Source organism: Monodelphis domestica, chromosome 3, assembly GCF_027887165.1.
Source record: "Monodelphis domestica isolate mMonDom1 chromosome 3, mMonDom1.pri, whole genome shotgun sequence".
Classification (NCBI taxonomy): Eukaryota; Metazoa; Chordata; class Mammalia; order Didelphimorphia; family Didelphidae; genus Monodelphis; species Monodelphis domestica.
In genome coordinates this window covers 161,830,110-161,843,502 of record NC_077229.1, presented here as the reverse complement: position 1 = coordinate 161,843,502, position 13,393 = coordinate 161,830,110, and the positions used below count along the sequence as shown (strand labels likewise).

Below are 13,393 nucleotides of genomic sequence, written 5' to 3'. Positions count from 1 at the left end.
TATCACATGGTCATAGAATAGGGGGAGGGAAAGGACAAGGAGACTGGAAAGACGGAGGGTGACAGGTTAGGAAGGGACTCAAATAACAAAGGATTTTATATTTGATTCTGGGGGTCATAGGAAGCCATTGATTGTATTGTAGGAAGTTTCTTGATTGTATGGGAGTGGGGTTGGGTGGGAATGGGAAGGGAAGAGAGTGTTACAGGGTCAATCTGTGTTTTAAGAAAATCACTTTTGGCAAATGAATGGAGGATGCTCTGGAATAGGGGGAGACTTGTGCCATGTTGACCAACTGGCAGGCTATTATCATAGTTCAGGTGTGTGACAGATAAAATATGAAATAAATGAGTAAACAAAAGTTTGAGGTTCAGGCATATGGAATGATGAAGCATTATATGCCAATTGCATAATATATCAGGAACAGACCTCTTCAGCTTGGCGCACTAGACCTTAAATGCAGCGAGTGACAGATTATTATGTATTAAAAGCAAACAGCTAATGGATATCATCCAAGATACAAGATTAAGTAGTCTGATTTCTAATTGGAGGAAAAATTAAGAATTTTCTGAGTTGGAAGGGGATTGAGCAAGTTTCTAGAGGGGAGATTGAGTAGGTGAACTTTCCCAGATATGAAACAGTATGCCAAGATTTTGTTCCCCAGATTAGCAAGAGGTATAATTTTTAGGAAAATGAAACCTAAGTCACAAAATGGGGTTAGTTTTACAAGATTGGAATCAGTCTGGTTCACAAAATTCCCATGATTTTCTCAAATGTGTAGAGATGAAGGCCTGCACTGGGGGGTGGCTGTATCATTTGAGGGAGTAAGCTGTTAAAAAGATAAAATTGATAGGCCTGGGCAACAGATTTGATATCTGGAATGTCAACATCTGAGGAATCACGAATGACACCTAGGTTTTGGGTCTGGGGACTTGGGGACCTGGGAAGAGGGGGGTGCCCTTAATTCTAAAAGGGAAATTTGGAAAGGATTAGCATGTGGTAGAAAAGATCATGAGTTCAATTTTTAGACATGTTGGTTTAGGTCAACTGGACAGTCCAGTTCAGGATGTCTGAAAAACTGAGTTGAGAGTCTGGAAGTCAGGAGAAAGGTTAGGACTGGAATAAGTAAATTAGAGAGTTATTAGCAGAGATACTATTTCATTCCTTGGGTATTGATGAGATCACTGATTGAAGTAGGTAGTAGAAGGGGAAGAGAGCAGCAGGTACACAACAGAGTTCTGTGGATACCCATGGCTAGTGAGCCTGACTTCCATGATGATCCAGGGAAGGAAACTGAGGAAGAGCAGTTCCCTACAGAGGAGCTTCAATAGAACATAGTCCTGAAATTTAGGAAGAAAAGAGTATCAAGAAGAAGACCATAATTAGCAGCATTAAAGGCTGCAGAGAAGTTAGTAAAGGGGTAAGAATACTAATTGGACTTGGCAATTAAGAGACCACCAGTAACCTTGGAGAGTGTTGTTGTACGATGAGATTGGCAGCCAGGTTATAGAATAAAGAGGTTGGGGGAGAAGAGGGAGCACCTATTGATGACTTTCTCAAGGAGTTTAGTCAGTCAGGGTAGAAGAGTTCTAGGATGATGGGTAGCAGAAATGGAATGGAAGTGAGGGTGTTTTTTTGAGATTGAGGGAGACAGACTGTTTCCTACTATTTGTAGGCAGTAGGAGAGGAGCCTGTAGACAAGGAAGAGAATGAAGATAAGTGAGAAAGTGAGGTTGATAAAGGAGTCAATCTGCTATTAAAGATAGTATCCATATGATGTAACAGGACCATAAAATAAGGTGGTCACTGTTTAAATAATGTTAATCCTTTGTTTTCCATAGCTCTCTAAACATCTTCCACCACGAACCATTGGCTATCCTTGGACTCTTGTCTACGGTACTGTGAAACATGGTACAAGTTTGAAGACTCTGTATCGAACAATGGTGGGTTTGGACACACCAGTTTTGATGGTGATTAAAGACAATGATAACCAGGTAGGAAAAAGATGAGAGTGGATAATAATTACATCTACCTCCCATGGTTGCAATGAGGGTCAAATGAGATTAAATTGCAAAAGCACTTATAAGTCAGAATAACAAATTTATAAGTGATCATATTTTTTCAGTAGGTCTGTCATATTTGGATACTCTACAAAAGCAGAGAGTACTTGAATTGAAATTAACCACCTAAGTTTTTGCATTATATCATGAAAGGAGAAAGGCAAATAGTCATAAAATCACTTAAATATATATGTGTGTATATATATTTTTAAATCAGACTTTTTACCGTATTCCTTTTTCAAAAATTGCAATGGTGATTGATGTCAGAGCCCTTTTTTTCTAAACAGAAAGGGTTCATAAACTGATGGATAATTGACCTGGTATTTAGTTCCTTGATTACTCAAATCAGCAAGGAAAAAATGGATGCACAATCCTTTTGAGGGGAAGGGAAAATTCATCCAGATGTAAATATGACATTTTATATATATTACAAATGATATTGATTTTATTGTAGTTTGTTTCATTTAAGTAAACTGTACCTATTCTAGTTCCACAGTTTTGTTTTTTTTTGTTGCCAGAATAAGTAAAACTTAATATAAATCTTTTCTTGTACCTAAAATGAACAACTTGAGGTTTTGGAATTAGAAATGCTTTGAAATTTTTTTCTAAAAGATTTTGACCCAAATTTTAAGGTATCGCAATGCTCGTTAGTAATCTATCTCCTCTGTCTTCAGTTAGTGTGAAATACTATAGTAATTTGTAATTCAATAAAGGAGCAATTTTACTTTCTATATCTAATGATAAGTCTATATTCTTACATTCCTCAAGTGTTTTAAATCTAGATATATTTATTGTCCAGATAAAGTGACAAGCATTTCTTTGTTGTAGTGGTGACATTACTTTTTTCTTTTTGTTGCAATGTTTACGGTTTGAATCTATGACATTATGCTCCATAAAAAGAGTACCACAGCTTTAGACAATTTTTGTATTCTAGGGGTTTTAATTTGAAGGCATCAAGACACATGTATTTATATTAGTAGATATTGATTATAACTACTATTTGATATATATTATGTAATATATGTATCATTCTATATAGCTATATTATACATGTCATCAATATACATATTTATATATTACATGTACATACTATTTGATATATCACTTGATAATTTTTATGGTTGAACTTAGAATTTTAGGGCCAAACTTAAATAATTAGCTTTTATTCCTGGTATTTTGTTTTTATTAATTAGTGACTAGTGGATAGAGTGGCAGACCAAGTCAGGAAGATCCAACCTCTGAATTTTCTAGTTTTGTGACCTTAGACAGGTCACTTAACTCCTGTTGGCCTTGATTTCCTCATCTGTAAAATGAAGATAATAATCATATCTATTTCTCAGGGTTATTATGAGGAGCAAATGAAATACTATTTGTAAACAGCTTGGTAGAGTGCCTGGCATATACCAAGTGCCATGTAAATATTGACTATATTTTTTATTATTATGTGGGATACTCTGCTAACATTGTACTTTTTCCTCATGCATTAAAAAATATATGTGATTTGCTACATTCTGACCATGCTTGCTATGATGTGTCATAAATAAAATTGAGGAATATAAATTTCTTTACAATTTATAAGATTACTTGACATGTAGGTTGGTCCATGCTAATTTAGCTTTTTATTTTTCTCTATAGGTTTTTGGTGCACTGGCATCAGAACCACTTAAAGTGAGTGATGGCTTTTATGGTACTGGAGAGACTTTTGTTTTTACTTTCTCTCCAGAATTTGAGGTAAAGACACTTGTTAAAATTTTATTTATTAAATGCTATTACAACTTTATTTTATGGGAAAATATTAATTTACAAAATAAATCTGAATCTTGAACTGACAAATGAGTTTAAATTTGCTAGGTGATTATAGGATTTTACTACCTGTAGATCTCCCAAAATTTGAGTTTTTCCTAAGTAGTTGAAAATAAGTAGTTAAAAGCCTAGAATGAATATAACTATTATTTCAATGGTGATAATTATACTTTTAACATTCTAAATATAATCTTAAGTGTGTTCCTTTGCATCCTGGAGTGAGGTTGAGACCCAGAGTGATTAAAATAATGATGGCACCCCTAACAGTGACAGTGAAGTTTGAGAAGATAGGTGCATATGCAAAAGAATCATCTCTATAAAGTTGATGATTGAATTTATAGGAGCTGATTAGATCACCTCATGTTAGTGGGGTAGCATAGAGGGAAAAGAGAAGTTATCCCAGTGCAACTCTAGGAGAGGATTAAGGTCATGGATGAAGATCCAACAAAGGTGACTGTGATTTTTCTGTCAAACTGGCAGAGAGCCAAGAGAGAAATGTTCTCTCCATAAAGGGAGGGACTATCTTACCTTCTGACTTTTGTATCCTCAGGGCCTAACACAGAGTAGATATTTATTAATTAATTTTATTGTCTCTATACTATAAATACAGCTATGGTTCAGACAGTAAAAATGTACCCAATCATAGGCTTCTTCAGAGTGTGCTCATTGCCTGTACTAAGTACAAAAATAAGGAACTTATACAAATTAAAATATGAGAGATACTGAATGCTGTGACTCTGTCATAGTGCTCCATAACTATAATATATTTAATGAATAGTCATTGAATGAATGACCTCATTAAATGAGGGAGAGAGAAGTCCTTTCTGGGAGACATGAGAAGATAAAACTACTTGGCTCTTCTCTAATTCTAGCCCTCAAATTCTTATTAGGTAAGTTCAGCAACTATTATTTGTCTGATAATTGTTATCAGGGTTTATCTGTTTTCAAAATTCTAGATAACTGCATACATTTTTTGACTATTTTTATCTTCTCTTATATTTGTTTTTACATTGTTGATTTCAAAAATAAAAATCATTCTTTTCTTTTTATTAGATCTTTAAGTGGACTGGAGATAATATGTTTTTTATCAAAGGAGATATGGATTGCCTAGCTTTTGGTGGAGGAGGGTAAGTTACTTGAAGTATTAACCAAAGAAATTCTTTTTAAGAAATTTCAACTCTAGGTTACAAAATTGTTGTCAGTTTAGGAATTTTTGATAGAAGTTACAGATTTTTATGTTAGTGTTTTAAAAGTAAGGATTTCTCCTAAATTTAGAGTTGTATTTTGCTAGAAGATCTGAATCTGTTAAGATTTCCTGTTATTTCCATAATATATCAATCAAAGTATTCTCATATATTAAGAAACTCAATTTTAATAAAACTGTACTGAGCATTATGCTTAGATAATTAGATTGAGTGGTAGTTTGCGGATCAGAATTTTATCATTTTTGGCCAAAGGCCTGGGAGGGTGGGAATAACTTGGTCTGTTAAAATGTAGGGGGCAGCTGGGTAGCTCAGTGGATTGAGAGCCAGGTCTAGAGAAAGGAAGTCCTAGGTTCAAATCTGGCTTCAGACATTTCCTAGCTGTGTGACCCTGGGCAAGTCACTTGACCCCCATTGCCTAGCCCTTAATGCTCTTCTGCTTTGGAACCAATATACAGTATTGATTCTAAGACAGAAGGTAAAATTAAAAATAAATAGATAAAAATGTGTGCAAAATAAAGGTGCTTTGTTTAAATAGTTCAGTATCATATCCTTTAAAAATAAAATTTAAAAAGCAAACCCTAATTTTCTGTCTTAGTAATAACTCCGAGGCAAAAGGAAAAGAGCTAGGCAATGACTTGCTGAGGGTCACACAAAAAATGCCCAAGGCCAGATTGGAATCCAGGCCCTTCTTATTCTAGGCCCGGTGCTGCCACTTAGCTGCTCCTTCAGTATGATATTAAGATAGATATATACATACTGTAGGCCTCACTGCAATTCCAGATAAATTTCCTTAAATTCCTTATTTTGTAGAAACAGACTTTTTTTTTCTATTATCCCTAAAGATTTGACTAACACTTTCAAAACTTACTTTTCTTCAAATTTTCCCCAAATTATTTTATTTTCTTAATTTATACTTAAAGTGAACATTTTGGTGGCATTGAAGGGCTAAATGTATGAAGTTAATTTAGTCATGGTAGTTGCTCTTTAACGACTTGAGTTTCGGGATTGATTCCTAAGGTTTATTTTTCCATTATTTCCCCCTTTTTTTTTTGGCATTTTAGTAATTTAACCTAAATTTTGATACAGCTTTTTTTTTTTTTTAGCTACCCCTCCCCTCCACACATCCCTATCATAATGTGATTATCATTTTGGTTCTTTTCTCTGTTTCTTCTCAGGCCTATATTCTAATATGTATCAGCGTGCCTCTGACTTTGTTCTCTCATTGACCTTTTAGAAGAAGAGAATGTTTCCCCAGGCTCCCAAGTTGTTACTTCTGTACGAATGAGCTACATGTTTTTATCAACTTTATGCTCAGTTTTTGAACATTATGGTCTGAGACCTATTTTACTTATAAGTCATATTAAGAAAGACTGAAAAATAGATTTTAGGTTACCCCACTTCCCTTTTCCCTCCTCTGTTCCTCCTCCCCCTAACACTTATGTTGAGCTGTCTTTAGTAATACAAAGCAGCTCTTTTTGTCCTCAGAGAGGAAGTGAAAGCAGTGGTGTCATCAAGTTTTTCAAGGAGCTTGGCGTAGAAAAGGAGGAGAGAGAGGATGGCAGTGGGCAGCCCTGAAGTCCTTTAAGTTCAAGAGAGGTTTGAGCCTGGTTGTAGCAATCAGGGTAATGGATGTAATAGACTGTAGATAGAATGGACAATTATGGGAAGGAGTTGGGAGGTGGAAGGACCAGGGATATATAGAGAGAGGTTGACTGATGAGGAGCAGCCTTCTTCAAAGACTGGACCAAGGAAGAGAGGATGTGGAGTGGATAATGGGGAGTTGAGAGGCAAAATGAGAAGGAAAAAGAGGGAGTTTGTAGTAAATAATCTCAGTTTTCTCAATAAAAATATGAGGGAAGGTCCTCAGGGAAGAAACTTGGAAGAAGGGGTGCACCTCCCCCCACTATGTAGATTATCAGTTGCTGCATCCCCAAAAAATTGTTCAGCTGACCAGACCTTTAGTAATGAGCTCATCCAGACTAATTTAGACCAGTCTGTTGTTGACAGACATACAGCATCACAGAGTCAGGCTTGAACATACACTGTTACAGTTTCTTTACTTGGGTAATGCCATTCCCACAACATTTTGAATCTTTTGATAATAGTAAACTCAACTCCCCAAACAGGAACAGTTGTGATTGTCCTGAGGCATCAGGGAAGTCACAATTTCCTAATTTTGAATCTGTTAACCCTTTTTTACCTAGAACTTTCAAGACATACTCACATTTTCCTTACCTTACTTGGGTCTTCCAAATCTTTAAGTAAATTCTATCTTTATTTTAAAAAATGAACTCAGTTCATATTCTCTAGTGCAGAGGAAAATCTTAAAAACATAAATGTAATGGAATAATATATGATGATGATAAGAGGTATTTATGGAGTGCTTTAAAGTTCACAAAGTGCTATACAAACTTTATTTTGGTTGATTGTCACAAAACCTTTGGGAAGTGGTATTCCCATTGTATAGATGAGGAAACTGAGACACATAGGTGAAGTTATTTGCTCATGATCATACAACTAATAAGTGACTAGGGCTAGATCTGAACTTGGGTGTCCATACCCAGAACTGTCCACAGGTCCACCTAACTGCCTCTGCCTCATAAGCTTTGCTTTATGTAATGTTCTGCCTGAACGTGTAAGAATGTCACATAAAACAGCTTTATTGTGTTACAGTAAGGCTGTTCTAAGCCCTGCTGTGTGACGCTGAGCTGCCCAGATGAGCTCCCTCTCTGTGCTCCTGCCCCTCAGCCCCCCAACACACATACACACACTCCTTCACTCAGGATGGGATGTGCTCAGCCACAAATACTGAAACACCTGTGACTAAGTCTGTCATCCACATAGCTTTCCCCTTCACATAGAATGGGTGCTCTTTAAGGGACTGGTTTTTGTCTTCCTTTGTATTTCCACTGTTTAGGACAGTGGCTGGCACGTAATAAGCACTTAATGAATGTTGATTGACTATGAACTGACTTTAAATTAGGCTAAAAGTCAGTAGATTTAAAAAAAAATGAAGTATAGGTATTCCTTCCCCATTCCAGTTTTGTATATTATGGGTAATTATTAAAAAATTGAATGGGAATCTTGGGGGGAGTTTTGTGAAAGCTGTTCTAGCACGAAGGCCAGGAGACAACATAGAAAAAGTTCAGAAATTCAAATTGGTTCCGGGAATTATGTGAGCATAATGATAAAACACTTCACACAAATAAAGTCAGATCTAAACAATTGAAAAAATATTAATCGCTCATGAGCAGACTGAGTTAATATAATAAAAATGATAATTCTGCCTAAAGCAATTTATTTATTCAGTGCTATACCAATCATGCTACCAAATAATTATTTTATGGAACTAGAAAAAATAATAAATTTTATCTAGAAGAAAAAAAGGTCAAGAGTATCAAGGGAATTAATGGGAAAAAAGATGTGAAGGAAGGTGGCCTTAGCAATACCAGATCTCCAACTGTACTATAAAGCCATAATCATCAAAAAGGTCTGGTCCTGGCTAAGAAATAGAACAGTAAACCAGTGGAATAAACTTAGATGTATAATATACAAGGATTAATGATCTTAGCAACCTGGTGTTTGATAAACACAAAGACCACAGCTTTTTAACTTTTTTAACTTCACTGTTTAACAAAAACTGCTGAGAAAATTAGAGAAATGGTATTGCAGAAACCAGGTATAGGCCAATATTCCTATACCCTGCACCCATGTGGTGACCCTGTGGCACAGGTGCCAAGGGCACTCAGAGCCCTCTCTGTGGGTACACCCACCCGCCATTGCCCCAGTGCAGAAAGTTAGACTGGGCCAGGCTGCTCCCCTCCCCCTCTCCTCACCTACCTAAGGACATCACCCACCCCTCTAAAAGGTTCGCCATCACTACCCTATACCAAGATATATTCAAAATGGATATATGATTTAGATATAAAGAGTGATATCATAACTAAATTAGGGGAACAAAGAATAGTTTACCTTGTCAGATCTTTGGGGAAGGGAAGAATATTTATGACCAAACCAGAGATAGAGAGCATTATAAGAATAATGAATAATTTTGATTATATTAAATTATAACACTTTTTTACAAACAAAACCAATCTAACCAATAGAAGGTAAACAAAAAACTGGGAAGAATTATTATTTTTTTTTACAAAAAATTTGCCTGATGAAGGTCTCATTTCTCAAGTCTATAGAGAATTTACTCAAATTTATAAGAATATAATTTCTGATGGTCAGATGATATGAATAAGCAATTTTCAGATGAAGAAATAAAAGCTATCTGATCATATAAAAATGTTCTAAATCACTCTTGATTAGAGAAATGCATATTAAAAGAATGCTGAGGTACCTCACATCTATCAGATCGGCCAATATGATAGGAAAGAGAAACAATAAACATTGGAGGTGATGTGGCAAAATTGGGATACACAAGGCATTGTTGATGAAGCTGTGAACTGATCTAAGCATTCTGGAGGGCAGTTTGGAATTACCTAAAGGGCTATCAAACTGCGCACACCCTTTGATCTGGTAATGCCACTACTGTGTCTGTATTCCAGAGAGATAAAAAGGGGAATTTTTTTTTTGAACAAAAATACTTATAGCAGCTCTTTTTGCAGTGGCAGAGAATTGGAAATTGAGGGGGGGGATGTCCATCAATTGGAGAATGACTGAACAAATTGTAGTAAATGTTGGTAATGGAGTATTTTTGTGCTATAATAAATGATAAGGAAGATGATTTCAGAAAAAATGGAAACATCTATAGAAACTGGTGCAGAGTCAAATAAGCAGAACTGGGAGAACATTATACTCAGTAACAGCAATTGTGTACAGTGATAAACTGTGAAAACTTGAGTACTCTCAGCAATGCAATGATCTGGTACTATCCTGAAAGATTTATGACAGGGAATGCTATCTACCTCCAGAGAAAAAATTATTGGAGTCATCTTTCACATCAGTGTATTTATGGTTTTATTTGGAGTTTGGGGTTATATATATGAGTATGCTCTTACAATAGCGACCATTATGAGACTGTGCTTTGCATGATTAAAAACTAAAATTAAGTTAAAAAAAGAAAAAAATGCATAAAATATATGTATAGTATTTTACAATGTTAATATATTTTTATCTTTTAATACCACAAATATACCCAATTTTTAAAATTAAAATAAGTTTTTAAAAGTTTGCAAAAAGAATGCAGAAACAAGCAGATGACACACAAAGGTTAGAAACGTAGAGATATCTTAGACAGTTTATCACAAATGCATGAAAGGTACTGTTAACATAGTATAAAAGAAAAAGAAAAAAATCAGAATTTTCTGTTTTGAAGAGAGGGCCAAAAAAATTTACTCAGATTTTCCAGATTGCTGGGGTGTCATGCCCTTATCCCCACTATGTTGTAGAAGGGATACCTGTATTACAAAAATGTCTCTCCTTTGTAACAAACATTATTTATAGATATTCCATGGCATAGCAGTTTTGAAATAAAATGATGAGGAATTTGTTTGTTTTGCCTAATGATACTATACTATTTTTTTTTTACAACAGTGCTTTCTCTCTACTCTTTGTACTTCAATCTGTCCTTAATACTATTTGCTAATTCACTGATAATCGATATGATCATTTCTTTTCCCAAAACCCTTCAGGAGATTCTCTTCTTCCTCCCAAATAAAAATTAATTTGGCTTTTAAGACCTTTTATTATGTGATACCTCCAAACTATTGTACCCTCAATAGTACTCCCTATATATCTAAGGCTCCCACCCACTGGACTTTATTTGTCCATTTCCTATATCCACAATGCTCTTCTCATTCCCTTTTACTTCCTATATTTCCACCTATGGAAATATACTAGTCCTTCAGGATGTACATAAAGTTACACCAATGCATGTATGTCATACTTTCCATGTAAACTCCATCAGGGCAGGGACCATATCTTTTTGTATCTGTTCTCAACATCTGTTATAGTGTTTTACACAGAGCAAACATTTAACAGATCTAATGCCCCATGATATGGAACTAGCAAGAAGACATAGAATAATGAAGAAAGAATGCAATAAACTGAAATTATCCAGTGAAGATTTTTGGTGTTGTTTACAGTTCAGGTGTATTACTCCATTTTTATTGACTATTTTTAGAATTCTAAAAATACATATATTTTTTGTATTGCAGGGGAGAATTTGCACTTTGGCTTGATGGAGATCTTTACCACGGTAGAAGTCATTCTTGTAAAACATTTGGGAACCGTACGCTTTCTAAAAAAGAAGATTTCTTTATTCGGAACATTGAAATATGGGCTTTTGAGTAACTGCCATTCTTAACCAGGATGATGCCCCAAACCTGACATGGACAAGCATAGTTTGGAAAGTTCACAAAGCAATATAATGTAGCATGTCACTAACTATTTTAGATGAGTTTGTGTCACCACTTATTGAAAGTATAATTTTGGAGGGGCTTTTTAAAAAATCATGTTTCTACCTTGAGTTCTTAAGGTGTAATACTTATCTAGTGCCACATAGTATAAATAGCTTGTAGTTTAACTGCAATTTTACAAAGGAGTAGACACTCCATCTAAAATCAGCATCATCACAATCTCTGGTGTTATAGTGCTGCTATGTTGAACTTCCACCTAGTTAATTTTAAAATTTAAAATTATATTGATTCTTTTCAAGGAATAGCATATGTGGGGCATAGTTTGAGATTATAAATAATGATAGCCTACAGAACTACTGAGGTCGAGTGACCAACTTGCATTGTAGAACCAATACATAAGAAACTATATGCCAAATTAAAGGATACTTTCTAATTTTAGTTCACTTGAGTATAACAGCACCATTTATTTATTTAGCTCATTCTCAAATCCATTTTAGAAAAAGGGAAAGGAATAGAGAATGCTGATTTGTATTAGGCCAGACTGCACATGAGCTGCAGGTTTGGGGAAATAACAAATTGGACTTTGTTAAAGATTTATAAAACTGCAAAGGAGTATGAGAACATAATGATTCTATTTGGTTTAATATATTAAGCAAGAAAATATAGTATTAACTTATTTGTAGTTTAGCAGGGCATTATCAGAAGTACAAAGACTATGAAATACATGCATATTTCTTCAGCATAAAATATCAGATATACTATTTTATGGTTTTGTTGTTTTAGCCTTGTTGCACTTCAAATACAAAAATATAGTTTATTCTTGTCCAAAAAAGAAAAAAGTAATTAAAAAATGAGTGAATATATGTTGTAAATTACAGTTTAGCACCAGCGCTAATAAAATGGGTCATAAGTAGATAATATTGTAACTCAGTAGATTCGTGGAATATGCAAATTTACTGTTGTGACCTCAAGAAAAAAATGGCAGACTAGCATATACCAGTAGTTCTTGTCCTCTTTTGTAGGAAAATCAGTAATAAACCATTGTGGCAATAATAACTCATCAAAACAATTCATTTCAAAGCTTCTATTCTGTGTTATGCAAAAAAAAAACCTGCTGTTATACGTGTGACAGTGACTTTGTGCTGAAACTTCAGCTATTCCTGATGAACATTGTATATTATCTTGTAAATTAATGTTAAATGGTAGTTTTGTTCTTCTAGAAAGTGTTGATTGACAGGTTGCTTATAGCACTTTAAGTTATTCTAAAAATGGAATAAAAGCCAGATGTGTTGGCTTAAGTAGATGTAGTTGTATTTAGTTCTTTTGAAAGTTAAATATTTAACTGAAGACAACTTAAGGTAATGAAAAGGAGCAGACATTCATAATATGCTATTGTTGAACATGAAGGGAAATACAGGACGTTGTTTCCTTAATTGTCTAATGTAAATCTCTTAATACTTGTTAGAACTTAGTAACAGTATATAGATTACATGTTTAAAATATATAAAGAACTGTAAATAAATACTACCTTTTTCTCCTTTGGTCTTCCACAGCAGTATTATTGTCTTTGTGGAGTTAAGACTAAATAATCCTGTATTGGATTTCAGTTACAATAAGGTCATAGTGATGTATAGCAAATAAAAACTAAAATATATGTATACAAGTTTGAGTTGCAATTTATTGAAGAGCCAGTCAGTAATCACTTATTAAGTGTGCTAAGCACTGGGGATACAAAAAGAGGCAGAGGACAGGCCCAGCCCTCAAAGAGCTCACACTCCAGGAGACGATAGGCCAACAACTATTCACAAACTCTACGTGATCAATGGGAAATCATTGGAAGAAAGGGACTAGACTGAAGAGGCCCCAGTAAAGTATTATGATTAAAAGTTCTCCAGAGCCTATGTATCTGTCATGATTTCTTAGTGAAAAAGGGGGTGGAAGAAAGAAGAGGCACTGAGTCCCA

At 34.8% G+C, this 13,393-nt stretch overlaps 1 protein-coding gene across 15 annotated transcripts in view; it reads left to right on the top strand.

Annotated features, from left to right (window-relative positions):
- OXR1 (oxidation resistance 1) overlaps window positions 1–13,093 on the top strand; it is a 593,469-nt gene extending 580,376 nt beyond the window's left edge. For all 15 annotated transcript variants that reach the window (XM_056823193.1, XM_056823192.1, XM_007488210.3 and 12 more), the window contains 4 exons: window positions 1,839–1,991; window positions 3,693–3,788; window positions 4,914–4,987; window positions 11,230–13,093. In XM_056823193.1, the coding sequence (XP_056679171.1) occupies window positions 1,839–1,991; window positions 3,693–3,788; window positions 4,914–4,987; window positions 11,230–11,365 (459 nt within the window). In that variant the 3' untranslated portion in view covers window positions 11,366–13,093. The remainder of the gene's footprint in view (window positions 1–1,838; window positions 1,992–3,692; window positions 3,789–4,913; window positions 4,988–11,229) is intronic.
- The last annotated feature ends 300 nt before the right edge of the window (window positions 13,094–13,393 follow it).